Here is a 19,819-nt window from a genome sequence, read left to right as displayed (position 1 = left end):
ATGATATAAATTTTTGTCACTGTATACACATATATACTTACATAATATTTCAAATCCAAAATAAAAAAAAAACAATAATTTAAATATATTAATATGACATATTAATAAGTATAATATATTATTTTTTAAAAATAAATCTTGAAAAATCATTTAAAAAATTATTATTTTTTAAAAATAAAAGGAATTAGAAATTTTAACTCTCATATGTTGAATGTCATAAAAATATATTATAGTTTCCAGAAAATACTAATATATTATAGTATTTTCACGATAAAAATTTATTGTATATGATTATATATATCATGAATGTATAAATATAATTAATTGATTTATCTTTTAATTAATTAGTTATATAAAAAATTATTAATAAAAAAATACATTCATATATTATTTTATTTTATTAATAAATATATTTTTAAAAATTGTTTTTCTATTTTCAATCCTATTTATATGATTAGTAATTTTTTTTTATAAAAAGTTTAACAATATATATATTTATATTATGAGGAATTATTTCATTTTCGTTTTTATATAAGCATTTAATAATTAAATTTGAAATACTATTTTGAATTTATATATTACAAAAGTATTATATGTAGTCATATATGTATTTTTAGTTCATAAGTATACATAGAAATATACTTATGCATAGAATTAAGAATTTATGAGGTAGAAATATATTAATATTCAAAAAGTAATATTTATTTTTTCAATTTAATCTATTTTAGTTAAAATAGATATTTCTTTTAGGTTTGCTAGATTTAAATTTGTTTTTTTCATTACATAAAAAATCAAAAAATGAATATAATAGATATAAATTAACTTTAATGCATAACTTAATTTTAATACATACATATAACTACAAAATATTATATAATATTGATTATATATTTTAAACATATATAAATAAACTAATTTAAATTTTAGTTTTATAGAAAAAATTTTCTACACTTATTCGACATGTATATATATGTATATATATATATATATATATTTGAAATATTATCAATTTTGAAATAATTACCAATCTTCAAAATTTTATATTCTATGACCGACGCTTGCGCTGTATTGTTCTTTCTGTGAAAGCACAGTTCTTTCACTCATAAAGTTTTGCTTTGAACAATTGTGTATTTTCAAAGCAGGTTGTTGAAATATTTGTATTTTATGTGAAATATAATTTAAACATTGTATATTAAAGTTAAATAAACAATATTGGTTATTAATAGCAGTTTGCTAAAAGGAATATTGGAGTAGTTTTATTCGTATTCCTGCTTCATGTTCCATCATGAGTGACTATTCAGCGGTTGCTCCGCCTCAAAATTTTAGTCAAAGCTCCGCATTTGCGGCAGCTTTGCAACGTGCAAAACAAGTAAGTAAATATGCTAAATCAATGTGGTATAGGTTATGATTAAATGATATATTTATAAGTAGGCCATATAACACTTTACACTTTTGTTAAACCATACGTCGACTTTAATCATCAACAAATAAAAATATATAATTAAATGTAAATGTATTAATAACTACATTTTCTTTTAATAATATTTTATTTTAACATTTGTTCAATGTACTTAAAAAATACAACAAATAAATTCTATTTTAATATATATATATATGTATATATATATATATATAAAATATAATACATATATACACATAATTTTAATAATTTTAATTTCTAGTACTTTATTTTCTTTTTTTAAATTATATTATTCACATTTACTACAATTTACACATTTATATGATTATTATAATAATTAAATAAAATTTAAATAATTATTTTGTAATTAATAATTTTATCTTTTATGATTCGTTTAATTATCTAAATTTATAATAATAAGCTATCAATAATAATAATAATAAGCTATCAATAATTTCAATGTGATTATGTTTAGATAGCAGCAAAGATTAACCCAGCTGGTGCTCAAAATAATCAGGATGCTAAATTAAAACGTCCCCTTGAAGATGGATCAGGTAATATTATATATATGCATATGTACATATAATGAAAATTTATTATCAAATTTGATATATTAATTTAGAAATAGGATGTACATAAAATCATGTTAATATAAATTATTATAATTTTTTTATATATAAAAAGAATATGTGCATATAAAAGAATTTTTTCTTAAAATAATAATAAATAAAAAATAAACTTAAAATTTTTGATATGGGATTATGATTTTAGAACCTGAGGCAAAAAAAATGGCGTCATTAGTGTCAGATCCATTAATAGGACTTCGTGGCCCAGCAGGAAGTAATTCTTTAGGGGAATCAATTAATCCAACTGGACGATCAGGACAAGGAGGATCTTCATCAGGACCAATAGGAAATGTAGGTGGTATCTGTAATGAAGATATCAGAGTTCCAGATAACATGGTTGGTCTGAGTAAGTAAATATTGATATATGTATTTTCTTAAAAATTTAATTAAAAATATATAAATATTCTTAATTTTTATTTATTAAATTTAAATAAAAATATATAAATTCTAATTTATAATTTAATATTATGTTACATTTTGATATTTAATATTATATATATTAAATATATTTATTTTTATATTATCATTTTTGTATAAATTTTATAATTGATATGTGTTATGATAAATTGATATTATATGTATTAATAATTATATATTGGATAATGAATATAATAATAAAATTAATTTATTTTAATTTAAACATATAATTAAATTATTATAATATTTTTGAATGAATTATTATAATTAACAATGCTATCTTTGCAGTAATTGGCAGAGGTGGAGAACAGATAACAAGATTACAAAGTGAAACAGGATGTAAAATACAAATGGCATCAGAAAGTGGGCTACCTGAACGTGTTTGCACATTAACTGGTTCACGAGAAGCTGTCAAGTAACTTGTTTTTCCCTTCTTATTTTGTTAATTTTAACTATTTTGTATGCAATGCAATTTCCACTTTACAAAATTTTGCCTAGAAAAAAGGATTACTTCGTGGTTTATGTCAAGTGGCACTTATTGATTACACTCATAATGCAAAATATATATTTTATATCTGTGCATATACTTATGTATATATACATGCAAACATATATATATATGTGTGTGTATATATATATATATACACAAAGAGAATGAAAGTAAAAGAATTATATATGTTCATATATATATATAGATATTTACATATATGTGTATATATATTATAAACACATGTACAGGAAAACAAACCTGCTATCCTCCTTATATTTGATACATAAAAAATTGATTAGATTATTATTTACTTAAATAACAAATTATCCACCTAGTTTCATTGTAAAATTTTCTAGAAACACCTGAAAGTATCAACTATTTCATTTTAAAATTTACGTTGTGGTGTTGTTATATATGATATAATGCTTTCTATACACTAACTGTATTTGTTAGAAAATGTGCTTTAAGCACAAATAGACTGGTGAAATATAGTTTGCGTGTGTTTAGTATACTCCATATGCTATCACTTCATGTTAACATGCATTTTTTAAATGTAGGTTACATGCTTTTGCATATTGAAATTCTCAAATGTTTTACAGAATCTTTACTTAGCTCCTGGATGCGAATAGCGGGCTCGTACTTGACTTTACATATGCTTCAGAATATTTTCTCATTGAAAATTTATAAATAAGTTGTGGCTTTTAATTTAATAATTTTGTACTTACTAATAGTTTTTTGCTTTCAATAGGATATGGAGAGAAAGAAGGAAGGAAGGAGGATAGGATATGCATGGGGACGTGTTATTCGCAACAAGAAGAGAAATTGAATTTTTATTTATTTAAATCTGCTTATAATTAAGCCTACAACATTTTAACATGAAATTTAATTTTATTATACACTTAAGAAATAACTCTTTGTCAAACAAAAAATAATGTGACATTCATGACTTATATCTTGGCACACAGTAGACATCACATCATGTGTTGCAAACAAATTACATTACTGTATATTAATAGATTATATTCAAACTTCAGCATTATTTAATATTACATTGCACATTTAAATTGTGTGTGTTTCAGTCGAGCTAAAGAATTGGTATTATCAATTGTAAATCAAAGAAGTAGAACTGAAGGAATTGGCGATATGAGTGGAAGCAGTGGAGGAATGATGGGTCATCCAGGATTTGTTGAAATAATGATTCCTGGACCAAAAGTTGGTTTAATTATTGGAAAAGGAGGAGAAACAATAAAACAACTTCAAGAAAAATCTGGAGCAAAAATGGTTGTTATACAAGAAGGCCCTTCTCAAGAACAAGAAAAACCTTTAAGGTAACATTAATTATAATTTCCAACTAATTTATTATAAACTTGAGTCATTATTGTTGTAAAAAATTTTTAAATTTATAAAAGTTATAAACTCTCCTTTTTTTTTTTATAGGATAACTGGTGATCCTCAAAAAGTTGAATATGCCAAACAATTAGTATATGAATTAATAGCTGAAAAAGAAATGCAAATGTTTCATAGAGGTTCAAGAGGGAGTGATAGGAGTGGAAATTATTCAAATGATAGTAATTTTAATCATGGTTCTGGAACTACTGATGGAGTAGAGGTATAACATACTTTTTACAAATATTAATAATTTCTATACATAATATTTAAAAACTATTCGTTTTATATTTATATAAATAAATATTATATTTATTAATTTTTAGGTACTTGTTCCAAGAGCTGCTGTAGGTGTTGTTATTGGTAAGGGAGGAGATATGATTAAAAAAATACAAGCAGAAACTGGAGCAAGAGTTCAATTTCAACAAGGACGAGAAGATGGTCCTGGGGATAGAAAATGTATAGTATCTGGAAAGCATCAAGCTGTAGAACAAGTGCGTCAACGTATTCAAGAACTTATTGATAGTGTAATGGTAAATATATTTTTTTTATTATTTCGTGATATTATATTTCATAAAAATCATATTTTTATTAATATTTTTTTATATTATTATTAAATATATAGAGAAGAGATGATGGTAGAAGTAATATGGGAACAAGAAGTGGTCCAAGAGGCAATGGATTTAGCAATAATCGAAATCCAAATGAATATGGTGGATGGGATAGACGTCAAGGAGGTCCTATGCAAGATAAAATAGAAACGACATTCACTGTTCCATCTTCAAAATGTGGTATCATTATTGGAAAAGGTAAAATTATATTCATAAATATATAAATAAGATTTAATATATAAATATTTTTAATAAACATTTAAATATTTATTTTCATTATTTTAGGTGGTGAAACCATTAAACAAATTAATCAGCAGACTGGAGCACATTGTGAATTAGATAGAAGAAATCAAAGTAATGAAAATGAGAAAATTTTCATAATTCGTGGAAATCCCGAACAAGTGGAACATGCAAAAAGAATATTTAGTGAAAAATTAGGCATGGTAAATATATAAATTCACATAATTTTTAAATATAAAAAATGTAAAGAACTTATTTATTAATATTTCTCATTAATATTTTTCATAAATTGAATCAAAGGCTCCGGCTAATACTTCATTTACTGGTACACAAGGAGCAATTGGATATAATCCAACATGGAATGCAGGAACAGCTTATCAAGCATGGCCAAGTCAACCTCAATCTACTGATACAAGTATGTTTACATTAAAATAATATAAATATAATAATTAAAAATATATATATATATCATATATATATTTAATTTTATTATGTTTAAGATACTGCAAGTCAAACACCTGTTCAAGTAAATCCACAAACGGGACAACCGGATTATAGTGCACAATGGGCAGAATATTATAGATCACTAGGTATGCATAGAGAAGCAGATATGATTGAACAACAAGCAAAACAAGGAAAACAAGATCATAATCAACAATCAGGTAAAAGATTTTCTATATGAAGATATAAAAATCAATTAATTTTATTAATTAAATTTAATTTAATTGGTATAAATTATTTAAATATAAATTAATTTTTATGTGTAGGAAATACACAGAATCAATCTAATACATCAACACCTAATGCTGCTGGATCTACCCAACAACAACAACAACAAACACAACAACAACAACAGACAGGAGCAACACAGAATGGCGGTCAAGCCGATTATAGTGCACAATGGGCAGAGTATTATAGAAGTATTGGTAAAATAAAAGAAGCAGAAGCTATAGAAGCTCAAATGAAAGCAGGCAAGGTATATTGATTAAAAATATTTGTAAAAAAAATTAATATAATTGATTATAAAATATTAAAATAATATATTTTATTTCTGTTAGTTGGGGATACAAAACAATCAAATTGCTCAACAACAAATACAACAAAGTATACAAAGTCAATCCGGTCCAACAAGTGGGACTCCTAATACATTTCCACAAACTTATGGTAGTTATCCAACAATAAATGCTAGTTCAACTCCTACGGGTTATTATGCAGCAGGAGCTGGATCTACCACACAGCCACAAACTGGTCAACAAAATCCGTCTTTCCCAACGGGCTATCAGAACTATCCTTATTCACAAACGAATACAGAAAGTTAAACTTCCATCAGGAAAAATATTAGCTGTAAGTATTTATTTTTACATATCATAAATAAACAAATATGAATTAGAAAATTGTATGATATTGAAATTTTATTTTAGTAATGTAATGAGACTATATGTAAAATTTATTTTCAAATCTATACTTTTTAATATTATTTTAAATTATTTAAAATTATTTTAATGATTTAAAAGTTTTTATTATTATTTATTTTTTTTATTTCTTTTATATCATACAATTTTTTCTAAATATTCATTTATATTAAGTCAATGTAAAGTTGAGTGTAACAAAAAGTGTAACAATTTTTAAATATTTTAAAATATCTAAAGTATATGAAATATAGTTATATGAAATTATAATTATTAAAATTATATTTAAAGTGTTTGCAATTACTAATTATTAAATTATCCAGAAAAATATTCATGAAATTCAGATATAAATATTAATTTTAAATTAATTTGAAGAAATTGTAGAATTAATTGAAAAAAATTAATTATTTTTTAATTCTTAACAAATAAAAAACAAAATAATTTAATAAAAAACATTTAAATTATATATCTTTTTGATAAAAAAGCAAGTACAATAATTCATATTTCATGAATATTGTATATATTATATACTTTTTATAAATATTTAAAGTATAAACAACTTATGACTAAATAAAATATATCTTTTTTATTCAGGTCACATATATTTCCGAATATTCTATAATACACACAAATTAATTTGATATTGATACAATATAATTATTTGTATATATAATTATTTATATGTTATTGTATCTAATCACTTATATTTATATTGGCTTGATATTTACTGTTTATTATATTTGAAAATCAATGGTGTAAGAAGAAGGAATTATCATATCTATGCTGATAATTATTGATATTTTCAGGGAATTAAATATTTATAAAAATGATAAATCTATGATATTTTAATGTTTTATTTAAATATTAAAATAATATATTTTACACCTTTGAAAGTATATTTATATTTATACACTTCATGTGTTTTATTATAATTATTTGTTTATTTCAGATAGTTTTCAGATAGTTTCCCATCGGGATGCGGTTAATGCCTGCTGTAACTTCATATACTGTTTACAATAAAATTACAATAGTTGATCGCTTCACAAAATCCATAAACTTTTGAAAAATGCCACTAGAACCAACTATGTTCTATTTATACTATAATATTTTGTGTTTTTTATATACATAGATATACATATTGTAGGATACTCATGGTTTTAATTTTAAGTAACGTGAAATGCCAGAAATTTAACACATTATAATATGATATTAACATGATGTCTACTTGTGTTCTACTTATACTATTGTATGTATTTTTGTTCCATAACACCTGATTGTAACATAAATTCAAACTGGCAGGTGAAGCAGCAGGTCAGAAACAGGAACGGGGAATCTGCAACAATATACCCATATTATGCTTCCCATTTATCGTTAAAAATACTAAAAATTATCTTTACCAATGTATTCATAAGAAAAACATTTAGATACTTATTTCAATATGTCATTATTTATGTTTCACTGGTTCATTCATGAAACATTTATCTTTAGTGGATTAGGAAAATTATAAGTATAATGGCTGTAAAGACAGCTAAAATTCGTTTCTATTGTTTATGAATTGTTTTATCTATTATGTATGCAAGAGAATATGATATATATATATATATATATGATGGTCTACGTACACATATACACTATTATAACAATACTAAATACAATTTTACCTTGGTTCCTTTGCTTTTTCTTGTCAAATACCACTACTATTTTAGATTCTTGGAGCTGCCAGTTATAGGGATGTTCTACGATAAATTTCATCAAGGGGAACTACTATTTTAAATTTCATTCAGCATTCTATGTGTTTATATTCAAAGGAATCAGGACCTGCTAAACTGGAGAATAATGGAATAATGGATGGCATATCAAATTATTGTTTGTTATATACAACTTATAAAATCATATATATTATTTACTAATTTTATCAAATGGTTATTCACACGAATGTATTAATTATCGTAAATAATTGTCAACAAATTTTACTAGTCATATGTAAAACCTCCAAATCATTTAAATTTTATCAAAATTGAATTTGTAAATTTTATTATCACCTACAATTAAGATATTTTTTATATTATATATATTATACATATATATTATGTTAATCAGGAAAGATATATTTGCAAAAATGACTGATAATTCTTTTGTTATATTTTTGTTGTTTCTTCATATATAATATTTTACTTATTGAAAAAAATTTGTCTTTATATAAGTAAATTTTAAATAAGTATGTAAAGGGAAAAAAATATTGTTTGCATATTTATTGTTTAATTTTTTTATTTAAATTACATAAAAATTTGAATATAAAATATTGGATGTATAAAAAATTTTCAAACAAAGATTTATTTATATTTTTAAAATGTGCTATAATATGCACTTGAATGATAAAAAAGGTATTAAATTCTATTCAATAATAAAAAAGGTATTAAATTTCATTCAAAGATAAATAGTAGGTCTATTATTATACATGTATTGATATACATAAAAAATAAAACTATTTTTTTTACTTGTAATACATTTTTGTGTATTTTACAAATATATATTACTTTATTATTTGTATCAAACACATTTAATTTTTCAGGATCGGAACTTTATTTGTTTTATATACCTGTTTCTGTTGTTAATGTTATATTATACTTAAATATAATTTATTTATGGTTGAATACCTATATGTATGAATATATTTGGGAAATACGTAAATATCATAATTAAAATAAAATTTTATACAAATTTTGCCTTATTGAATCATTTCTATGTCTAGGTAATATAAATATTATTAATAATTAAATTGCAAAATGAATTTTGTTTTGTTTTCTATAGAATTGCATATAGGTAATATAAAAATTCAAATTTTGATTTATTCTTTTTGTTGCAGTTATGACTTAAATCGGCCATGGTCTGGTATGATTTTAAGTAATATATGTATTTCATAAACAATTATACATCTATTTTTTTTCTACATCATTGAATTTTGATGTGTTTCTGTTTATCATCTAATACATGATTAAATGTAATTAATAATAATAATCATTACAAGTATGTTATCACACAAACAATATTAAGTAATTAAAATCAATGCATTGTTTTTATTTTATATTACAGCAAAAAAAATTTATATTTATACTCGTGTTTTGGCAGTATATTTTATAATTCAAGTAAGTAAACAATATTTCATTTTTAAATAGTTTTAAAGGATTAAATAAATTTATATGTTAAAATTTGAATATAATTATTAATATAAGGTATATAATTTTTTTAAGTTTTAGTCATTGTATTTTTGCAATTATAAACATACATAAAAATAATGAAAATGTTTCAGGAATGAAGATAATCATTTTTTAATCTTTCTGATCAAGAAATTCAACTAATGGATATTTGAAATATATGCAAATGTTAAGTTTTAAAGGAAAGCAAATTGGTTTATAACAGGTTTGTAAAATTATTAATTTTTGACAGAGAGGAAAACAGATTCTTTAATAAAAAATATGTTCTAAGATTTAATTATTTATTATACATAAAATAATTGCCAATTAGGAATTTCAACTTTTAATATTTTTATGAGCGTTTTGTTTAGAATATATGTATTATCATATATATATATTTAAAACAATTTATACTCTATCCATGCATTGTACGTAAATTTACTTTATACATATGTACATATGTAATTAACTTAATAAAAGCTATGTATATATATGTGTATCAAACACACGATCTTGCTGACTTTACAGAAACATTTTAAAAAATATATTGTGAATATTTCATTCTAGTATTGATATCATTTCTATTTATATATTGAATTCGTATAATAATATACGCGTATATAAATATATAATTAAGAATGAAATATTCATAAAAAATATATGTATATATATATATATAATATATATAATATATATAATATATATATATAATATATATATATATATATAAATAAGGTACATATTTGTGCCATTAAGCGTTATATCTTTCAAATTCATTCAATTCAATGCAATTTAAAATTGCCATTAAAATGTATGTACACTTACATTAGTTGAAGCTTTTGAATTTTTATATAAACATTATTTGCCAGCAAATAATAGCATTTGTTAATTGACTCAATAATAATGTTATCCTAAATGTGTACTACAATAAATTAATTTGAATAACTTCAGATTTCTGGTGGTGGACCATACATTGGATTTAATTGTTGTGTACAACGTATAAATGTAGCACGTCGTGGTAGTTCACGTAATCGTTCAGCTCCTGTATACGTGCATGCTGATCGCAAACCACCCAATATATCCAATACAGTACTTTCTACTAGACCTTTGTAAGGCACTTCCACAGTTTTGCCTTCTGATGATCTAAAAAAATCCAAAAGAGAAAACGTAAAAAGATCAAAAGTATATAATTCATTTTTCAAAATATAATCTTATTTATATTATTTGTGTTATTTACTAACCTATATTCAGCAACACCAGCATGCTTCTTCATTGCTGTGCTTGAAGCCATGCCATAAAAAAGCTTATATTTTTTTCCATTTTTTTCTATAGTATCACCTCCACATTCCTCATGACCAGCAAACATTCCACCTGCCATTACAAAATCTGCTCCAGCACCAAAAGCTTTTGCTATATCACCCGGACAAGTACAACCACCATCCTACAACAAAATATATTTCTTAATAAATTATATACAATTTAAAAAAAAAAATTAATATATGTTACTACAAAAATAATATATTATTATTTACAGAAATAATGTGTCCTTTTAAACCATGAGCTGCATCTGCACATTCAATTACAGCACTTAATTGTGGATATCCTACACCAGTTTTCATTCGTGTAGTACATACAGATCCAGGACCAATTCCAACTTTTATTATATCTGCTCCAGATAATATTAATTCTTCTACCATTTCACCAGTAACTACATTTCCTGCCTGTAATAGTAATAATTTTTACTTTTAAATACAAAAAGATCAATATTAAAGATAGTAATTTAATATTTTTGTTTTCTTCTACAAAATTATAATATAATAATATAATTACTTACAATAATTGTATGATTAGGAAACTCTGCTCTCACTTTTCTAACATATTCAACAAAATGTTGAGAATAACCATTAGCAACATCTAAACAGATAAAAGATAATTCTGGTACAGATGTTAAAACATTTGATAACCGTTCAAAATCTTCCTTTCCTGTACCAGAACTAGCAGCTACATATTTAAGGTCTTTAGGATTTTCAGCAGCAAAATTTTTCCATTCTTCTACTGAATAATATTTATGAATAGTAGTAAAGAGACCATACTAAAATATAATAATTTGATATGACAATTAATATTTTTTAGCTATTTGAATCATTTATTTATTTATAATTTATAATATTTTTTTATATATAATATATATAATTATATATAATTTTACTATAAGCATTAATTTTTATTATAATAAAATTAAAATAAACATAAAATATACCTTTGCTAAAGCTTTAGCCATTTCAAATGTTCCTACTGTATCCATATTTGAAGCAATTATTGGTATTCCATTGTAAATTTGTTTTGAATTACGAAATGTGATTTCCGTAAATAAATCGACCTAAAATTTAGTATATTTTCATCATTAATATTAAATAAAAAAATTTCTTAATTAATGTTTATAAGAAATGAAATATATAAATGCATATGATTAATTAGTAAATTATAAATATATTTTTTATAAATATGTTATATTGTTATCTATTAAATAAGAAGTTTTTAATATAAAAATAATTTTTAAAAATAAGAAAAAATACAATATTTTGCCCTCAATATTTTTTTTTATATAAATATAGAAAAAGAAATTGCTTTTTTATAAACTAAATTTATTAAAAAAATATATATTTTTAAAATTTTATATTGATTATATATGAAACATAACTAAATTTTATAAAAAAAGAGATGAAACAAAAATATAGACTATGAATTTTTATAAACTTTATATAAATATTACTTACATCTGATCTACTTTTTAATGTACTTCTTTTTGGACGTAATAAAACATCTTTAAAATCTAATTTAATATCATTTATAATATTAGGCATTTTAAAAGACAATTAATTTCTCATTCACTTTTAGTAGACGACTTGGATTCAGTTCTATCGAAGAATAAGGATTATATGAGCCTGTAGTTTCGCGGCGATCGCTTATTCTTAATAGTCATTGAATTTGTGTTAGTAATGCACATTAAAACATATCATTGGTTAAGTATATCAAATAATGTATAAAAATCACCAATAAGATTGCAAGATATATTATAGTATTTATTAAACTCTGTAAATAACCAATAATTTAACAAATATTTAATATTTATTTTGTAGATTAATAATTATTTTACAGATTATTTATTATGAATTTTAAATTTCTACAAATTTATTTGATATATTCATCAACATATTTACATGTTTTAATTATGAACTACGCTTTACAAATAAAAAAATAAATTATATTATAGTCAAGTCAGATGGAGTTCAATTAATAGTCGATTACTTTGTCTCAATTTATCTCAATTGTCTTCTTATTGTGATTTAATACAATTGTTACTAAGTGACAAAATCTTTATAAGAAGCTATGTATGTTTTTATTTTTTAATTTTAAAATTTTGAAAATGAACATAAAATATAGAATCGACATATTTAAAATAATATATATAATGTTATTAAAATAATAATTTTTAAAAATGTATATTTTTATATAATAAATTTTTTTTAATAAGAAAAATAGTTTTATTATAAATTAAATATCAATTAAACAAATATAATAATATTAATAAAATATCACTTACCTTATTTTTAATAATTTTAACAAAATTTTTTACAAAAATAATAATAAGATTAATTATTTGTACAAATAATTGTTCAAGAATTATATATTATTTAGCTTTATCATACTGCATTTACAATTTTATGGAATGAAAAATATATAATATTGCTAAAGTATACATAATAATAAATTTAAATTTTAAATATAATTTTGTGATAGAACACCAATTACAATTATTAGAATTGCAAAATGAATATCTATTAAATTATAATTCTTGTTTATATAGTTTGAACTTATATAAAAAATGAAAAAGATTTCAAGCAAAAAAATTTTATTCTTTTAAGTTCTGATTTAATTATGCAAAATGGGAATTTTTTTTTGACTAGGATGCATAAATATTACAGAATACTAATTAACAATATAATATGCATCTTTATATATGTAGACATATTTGAAACACATTAGAAACCCATTAGAATAATTAACAAAATTTCATATTGTTGGCAGTTAAAAATGGGGCAGTGTAAGGAACAGGGTAAAGGATGATCAATATTTTACATATTTTGAAATTCATCAGTACCATTAGCATTGAGCATAAGTATATTAGGATTCTCCTTTTCAAAGGCAGTTGCATCTCTACCTCCAGGTCGTTCTTCCTGACCCCATTCACCCAAGGCCCCACACATCACATCTGGTTGTTCTCGCAATTTCTCCTCTTCCTTCTGTGATATTACTAACAATTTATGGTCAAACATATCACATCAATATAATTTAAAAATTTATTTAAAATATATATTTTATATGATGTAAATTTAATCAACATTATTATATATTAATTTTTTATTATAAATTATAATATTATTAGAATTATAAAGAACATGCTATTAATAATTAAAATCATATATATAAATGAGTAATAAAAAAATAATTGTAATTCTATATTATATAAAATTATTATTGTTTTTCACAAACCTGTTTATCTTCTTGTGCAAATTTATCAAACATATTTGCATATAGCTTTTTCTCTTTTGCTAATTGCTTTTTAATGAGATTATTGCAAATTCCGATTTGTTTTACAGCTGCTGTATTTTTTGGTTCTACTTTTAAAACTTCTTGAAAGTCTTTAATTGCAATTTCAGGTGATGCTAATGCAAGATATGCTTGTCCTCTTCTAAAAAGTGCTTTTTCATTTTGTGGACTTAATTTCAAAGCTTCATTACATGAATCTTTTGCTTCAACATTATTATCTAATTTTAAATAACATAATGCCAAATTTAAATGTGCTGATAAAATAAGATTATTTCTTTCTATTTTAAGATCTCCTTCAAAATCTTCTCCATATTCTAAAACTGAAGTAATTTTTTTATACATTTTAATTGCTAAGCTGTATTTATTTGCTTTGAAATAATTTGTCCCTTTCTCTTTGTACATCTTAGCTAAATCAATCTGTTCATGATTTTTCAAGGACCAAACTTCTACCTGAAATAAATATATATTAATTAAAAAAAATTTTATTATTTATTAATTATAAATAATATATAATTATTAAAATAATTACTTTTTCAAAGTTTTTTAATTCTACTATATATTCTACAGTTGCATTTGGTGGAATGTCAAATTCAGGTTTTCCTACATTCTTAAATGCATATTTGCTTTTAATTATAAGTTTTGATTTTTCTCCACTTTTAAAGCTTTCTAAAGCTTTTTCAATACCCTCTATGACACCACAATCTTCTCCTTCTCCGAGGTTGAATTGTACATCTCTATCTTCAAATATCTTTCCATTGTACATTCCCATTAAATGTACTAAAAAAGCAATAAATTTGAAATACAAATTGTTATGTTATAAAATACAAAAATACAAAATATATTATTTAAATTTTTAATAACATAAAATTTTAGCATAAAATAAAAATATTACAAAATTATATTTACCATTTACTAAAGCTCCTTCTTGTGGAGTGATATAATCTTTTCCTTGTATAATTTGATGCCTCTCAATACTTCCATTCTTTTCAGGACTTAAATCTTCTCCTTTCCAACTAATCATTTCGATCTAATAAAAAATATAAAGAAAAATATATTTCATAACATTAAATTTTTAATTAAATGAAATTTAAAATATATTATTAATAAAGATTAATATTTTGCAGTTAAAATTAATGTTTAGTAACTTACTTCAAATTTAAGTGTTGCATTTGGAGGAATTTTAGGTGGACTACCATTTTTTCCATATGCATATTCAGGAGCACAGGTCAATAATGCAATTTCACCTTTTTTCATAGTTGCTACTCCTATATCCCATGCTTTGATAACCGATCCTTTCTTAAGTTCAAATTGAAATGGTTCATTACGATCTTTGCTTGAATCAAATTTTGTTCCATCCAATAAAGTACCAGTATAATGGACTGTTACATTACTTCCAGGAGATGGAATTTCATCTCCAATACCTTCTTTGATTATTTCTTTCATAACACCTCCATCCTTATTAGGAGATATATCAATTGCAGCCATTCTAAATTAAAAAAAGAATTAAATAAATATTATATTTATTTATATTTAATATTTTATATTATTAAAAATGGTAAATTTGATTTTACTTAAAAACGGCAAAAATCATGACATAAACAATAATATATAAAAGAAAATTTTTTTAAAACATAGTATTATAAGAAGTAATAAATTAAAAATTAATTTATATTATGCAATGTCTTTACAGTTCTTAATAAAAGTAAATGATGTTAACGAAAAATAATATATACATAAATATTTATTCAACAAAAAGAAATGAAAGTATATATATAAAATTAAATAATACATATTGCAAGAATACTTACTTATTTTAAATCTTTAAATAATATTTTTGTAATTCAATAACACTTTACGTAATACTGAAAACACGTTCAAGGCAGATGATTCCAGAAACTAACTGGTCTCGCAGTTCGTTTAAAGTAATCAATTTCATAGAACTTACCAGAAATTCTAAAGCTTCATTTTCGTATCGATTATCGACTTTTAGTTATGATATCTCGATTTTAATATCGATATAATTTATTACGAATATCGATTATATTTTTACTTTTGAAATAATTCAATTTTTCTTTCAATCTTTCTCATATAATATATATATATTTTTTATTAAATTAATATAAAATTATTAAATAAATGAAATGCAATATATATATATATATTATATATAATTATATTAATTTAATTATTATATTCATTATAGATAATTTTATAATTCAAAATATAATATTAATATTCATTAAAATTATTACATTTTATTTATACAATATATTTATATATTGTATTTTTCGAATGTTCAATGTTTATTATATTATATATATTTATTCTATAATCAATGTTTTCAAAAAATTTTAAATATTTGATGGTTATGATAAATTTTATATTTATTTTTCATTTTTTTATAATTAAATTTATTTTCATTATGTTATTTTTGAAAATAAATAATATTAATAAAAATAAAATATATTGTATGTTTCTTTTTATTAATTTGCAATGGAAAATATTTTGTGATTATATATTTATGATTTAATTAATTATGGATAAATTAATTATATTAGTTATAAAGGAATCATTTCTTAATTTGGGATATATAATAAATAATATGTATATATAAAATATATTTAATAATATAAATATTAAGTTAAACAAAAATAAATAATTTATTTGAAAATCAAATTTTTAATAGTTATTTTTTTATTCAATATTTTATATCATCTTTTTCTATTACAATAAGATTTGAAAATCTTAGACAAAAATCACACTTTATTTTTTACTGCAATTGAATTCTACAATAACTAAATAAAATGATTTTTAAGTATTACAGAAAAGTAATATTAACACAAAATAAAGATAAAAATATGATTATTATAGAAGATTACAGGAAACATTTTCTGAAAGATAACATCATAATTATACTATGTAACTAGTATAAATATGCAAGTATTCATATTGTGACAGTTTTCATTTCAATTTCTATATCTTAAGATGAAATTGTATAAAATACATTTATTTTTTTTTATGTTACTTTGCATCGCGGTAAGATTTTAATAACATTTCTATATTATTTATTACACATTCAAATTCAATTTCTTTGTTTTATAATTTGTCATTATTTATTTTAAAATTTATTTTATTTATAATTTTTTTAATTTTGTTATGAGTATATATATCGTTCCAGTATATAAATCTATATCATTAATAGTTAAGATTAGATAATAGTTAATATTATAAGCAAAAATATATACATATAAAAAATAAATAATATTATAAATACATAATATTTTTATATAACTATTATATAATTATGATGAATTTATGTTGTTGCAATTTTGCAATTTTTATCTAGTTTCTAAAATAATTTATCTGAAATAAAAAAAGCATTCCATTATCACTATTATGCTGTGTATTATGAAATGATATATTATTTTATAATAATAATTTAAATTTTATAATTTTTATTACAAATAATATTCTTTATTCTTATTTTTTTTTGTTATGAATTTTGCATATTTTTAAATTACATAATTCCGTAATATAAATAAAAATTTTTGAAATGCTATATTTATAAGGTAGTTCATTTAAATCGATACTTGTGATAATTTCAAATTTTGTTTTTAAATAAAATCATTTTTAGTATATTATTTTAATATAAATTTTCCTCATTGATAGGCGTCAGTAATTTCTATAAATATAAAATCTATCATGCATCATCATGATGGAAAAGCTGGTTGTCGATGGTTTAACAACGGAAATGGCAATAATAATAATACCAATAGCACAAATGGTAATAAGTGAAAAAATTTATATAAAGACAAATATTTTTAAATTAATAAATTAATAAATATTTAATTCCTGTTTTTGCAAACACAATTGATGTGTATGTAAATGTTATTAATTGCGTATTAATTTAAAATTTGTATAGAAATTAAATTTGAACATTATAATTATATATACATATTTTTAAATACTTTAGTCTTAAATATATTTTAGAAATTTATATAATTTTTAATTATAAATTTATATAAAAATTATACAATATATAACACCATTAAATTTGAATTGATTTACAGCTGGATAAAATGAAGAATCTTAATGCAGACAAACCAATAAGAATGGAAAAATATAAAATGGAAATAAAATTATATAATAAATATAAAATCTATAAAATATTGTAAAACAATTATTTTTGTGCAAAAAATAAATAAATAAAAAATATAATCGCATTATTATTACGTTTCTTAATAAAAAAAATCTGAATTTATAAATATATATCTTTTCTATTTTTTCTCATAAAGTAGTTTACTGAAGAACAATTATTTTATCAATGTATATCTAAATAATCTTATTTTTTATTGTATTATCATATATATAATTTTCTTTTATTTTATTAAAATATATAAAAATATAAAAGATTTAGTATTGTAGGAAAAACTACTAAGACATTTTTAAAGGAAAGAAAAAATAACTAATGATAAGTATACACATATGTAAATATGATAAATTTATACATTCATATACATATGCAGTAATACATCATTATTAATATTATATCAAACATATATGTATAAAGTTTAAAATATAATTTAAATAAGATCTCACAATACATTTTATTTCTTAATTTTCTCAATAATATTGGCAGTGAAATATATATTTTACTTATAAATTATGAATATTTCCTTATACAAGTAATTTTTCATACATTTAGATATTATACATTATGTATAAAGTAATATTAAAATGAGATTAATGCTTAAATGAAATTTTTTTGAAAACTTATATAGTCTATTTTCTTTTTTATATCATTTTCAATATCTGTATATTTGTTTATAATAAAAAGAATAAAAAATAGATATGCACAAATAATAATTTATATAAATATTTGTACATTTTCATTATAATTAATTATTTTAAGAAAAAATTTCTTTTAGATTACTAGTTTTTATAATATATAAGTATTGTTATATTTATTTATATACAAGATTATACCTATGTGTAATTTTATTGTAAATTATCTTATAAATAACATAAATATATCATATAATTATATTTGAAGCAATTTCTAATAAATATATAGAACATTGTTTTTAGAATTATATTTTTAAATTTATTTTCTACAATTTAAATATTTCTTATGATTTTTAATATTTATTATTAATCTATTTAATTCATATCCAATATATTTATTAATGTTTTACATAATGTTTCCAATAACAATGTTCACTTTCACAATAATTTTAGTAAAATTTACTAACAATGTTAAATTGTTATTAAATACAAAACATCAATTAATAACGTAATATCAATTATTACGTTACAATGACTTTTTATCACAGTACTTTTTTTTAGTATTTAGTTCATTAGTTAAAATATAAAATACAAAACATAATAAAAAAATGATTTAAATCTTAAAATATA

The 19,819-nt window shown here is 21.1% G+C and overlaps 3 protein-coding genes across 8 annotated transcripts; 1 reads left to right on the top strand and 2 right to left on the bottom strand.

Annotated features, from left to right (window-relative positions):
• Nucleotides 1-1,049: 1,049 nt before the first annotated feature.
• LOC552294 (far upstream element-binding protein 3) lies at nt 1,050-9,662 on the top strand. Of its 4 annotated transcripts, none has more exons than XM_006563251.2 (14): nt 1,050-1,369; nt 1,896-1,974; nt 2,192-2,392; nt 2,752-2,878; nt 4,033-4,281; nt 4,391-4,562; nt 4,666-4,872; nt 4,965-5,148; nt 5,236-5,393; nt 5,491-5,605; nt 5,691-5,852; nt 5,958-6,166; nt 6,249-6,534; nt 9,466-9,662. In XM_006563251.2, exons 1-13 carry the CDS (start codon nt 1,286-1,288, stop codon nt 6,507-6,509), a joined length of 2,208 nt encoding a protein of 735 aa, XP_006563314.1. In that variant the 5' UTR covers nt 1,050-1,285; the 3' UTR covers nt 6,510-6,534; nt 9,466-9,662. The 4 variants fall into 4 exon arrangements, with proteins under 4 accessions (XP_006563314.1, XP_016768020.1, XP_016768015.1 ...); XM_016912531.1 differs by lacking the exon at nt 9,466-9,662 and adding an exon at nt 8,306-8,621; XM_016912526.2 differs by lacking the exon at nt 9,466-9,662 and adding an exon at nt 7,553-8,621.
• Nucleotides 9,663-10,062: 400 nt separating this feature from the next.
• LOC552316 (GMP reductase 1) lies at nt 10,063-12,767 on the bottom strand. The gene is made up of 6 exons (XM_624691.6): nt 12,571-12,767; nt 12,054-12,173; nt 11,628-11,885; nt 11,326-11,514; nt 11,035-11,234; nt 10,063-10,936 (listed from the first exon to the last, which is right to left on the bottom strand). Exons 1-6 carry the CDS (start codon nt 12,655-12,657, stop codon nt 10,741-10,743), a joined length of 1,050 nt encoding a protein of 349 aa, XP_624694.1. The 5' UTR covers nt 12,658-12,767; the 3' UTR covers nt 10,063-10,740.
• Nucleotides 12,768-13,781: 1,014 nt separating this feature from the next.
• On the bottom strand, nt 13,782-16,371 carry LOC412287 (peptidyl-prolyl cis-trans isomerase FKBP4). 3 transcript variants are annotated; one of them, XM_006563252.3, is made up of 6 exons: nt 16,213-16,371; nt 15,554-15,890; nt 15,311-15,431; nt 14,934-15,181; nt 14,348-14,854; nt 13,782-14,108 (listed from the first exon to the last, which is right to left on the bottom strand). In XM_006563252.3, the coding sequence occupies exons 2-6, from the start codon at nt 15,887-15,889 to the stop codon at nt 14,106-14,108; spliced, it is 1,215 nt and encodes a 404-aa protein (XP_006563315.1). In that variant the 5' UTR covers nt 15,890; nt 16,213-16,371; the 3' UTR covers nt 13,782-14,105. The 3 variants fall into 3 exon arrangements, with proteins under 3 accessions (XP_006563315.1, XP_016768023.1, XP_395748.2); XM_395748.7 differs by having other exon boundaries at nt 13,930-14,097; XM_016912534.2 differs by lacking the exon at nt 16,213-16,371 and having other exon boundaries at nt 13,787-14,097; nt 15,554-15,889.
• Between the last annotated feature and the right edge of the window lie 3,448 nt (nt 16,372-19,819).

Source organism: Apis mellifera, linkage group LG1, assembly GCF_003254395.2.
Source record: "Apis mellifera strain DH4 linkage group LG1, Amel_HAv3.1, whole genome shotgun sequence".
Taxonomy (NCBI): domain Eukaryota; kingdom Metazoa; phylum Arthropoda; class Insecta; order Hymenoptera; family Apidae; genus Apis; species Apis mellifera.
This window is presented reverse-complemented; position numbering and strand designations above follow the sequence as displayed.

Excerpts from the sequence above, each read along its gene's own strand:
- LOC552294 (XM_006563251.2), top strand. The coding sequence starts at position 1,286 with ATGAGTGACTATTCAGCGGTTGCTCCGCCTCAAAATTTTAGTCAAAGC. Across the intron at positions 4,282-4,390 it reads GAACAAGAAAAACCTTTAAG|GATAACTGGTGATCCTCAAA; the intron begins GTAACATTAATT and ends TTTTTTTTATAG. Across the intron at positions 5,394-5,490 it reads TTAGTGAAAAATTAGGCATG|GCTCCGGCTAATACTTCATT; the intron begins GTAAATATATAA and ends ATTGAATCAAAG.
- LOC412287 (XM_395748.7), bottom strand. The coding sequence starts at position 15,889 with ATGGCTGCAATTGATATATCTCCTAATAAGGATGGAGGTGTTATGAAA. Across the intron at positions 15,182-15,310 it reads AGAAGGAGCTTTAGTAAATG|TACATTTAATGGGAATGTAC; the intron begins GTAAATATAATT and ends TTGCTTTTTTAG. Across the intron at positions 14,855-14,933 it reads AATTAAAAAACTTTGAAAAA|GTAGAAGTTTGGTCCTTGAA; the intron begins GTAATTATTTTA and ends TATTTATTTCAG.
- LOC552316 (XM_624691.6), bottom strand. The coding sequence starts at position 12,657 with ATGCCTAATATTATAAATGATATTAAATTAGATTTTAAAGATGTTTTA. Across the intron at positions 12,174-12,570 it reads CATTAAAAAGTAGATCAGAT|GTCGATTTATTTACGGAAAT; the intron begins GTAAGTAATATT and ends ACTAAATTTTAG. Across the intron at positions 11,515-11,627 it reads TTCCTAATCATACAATTATT|GCAGGAAATGTAGTTACTGG; the intron begins GTAAGTAATTAT and ends TTACTATTACAG.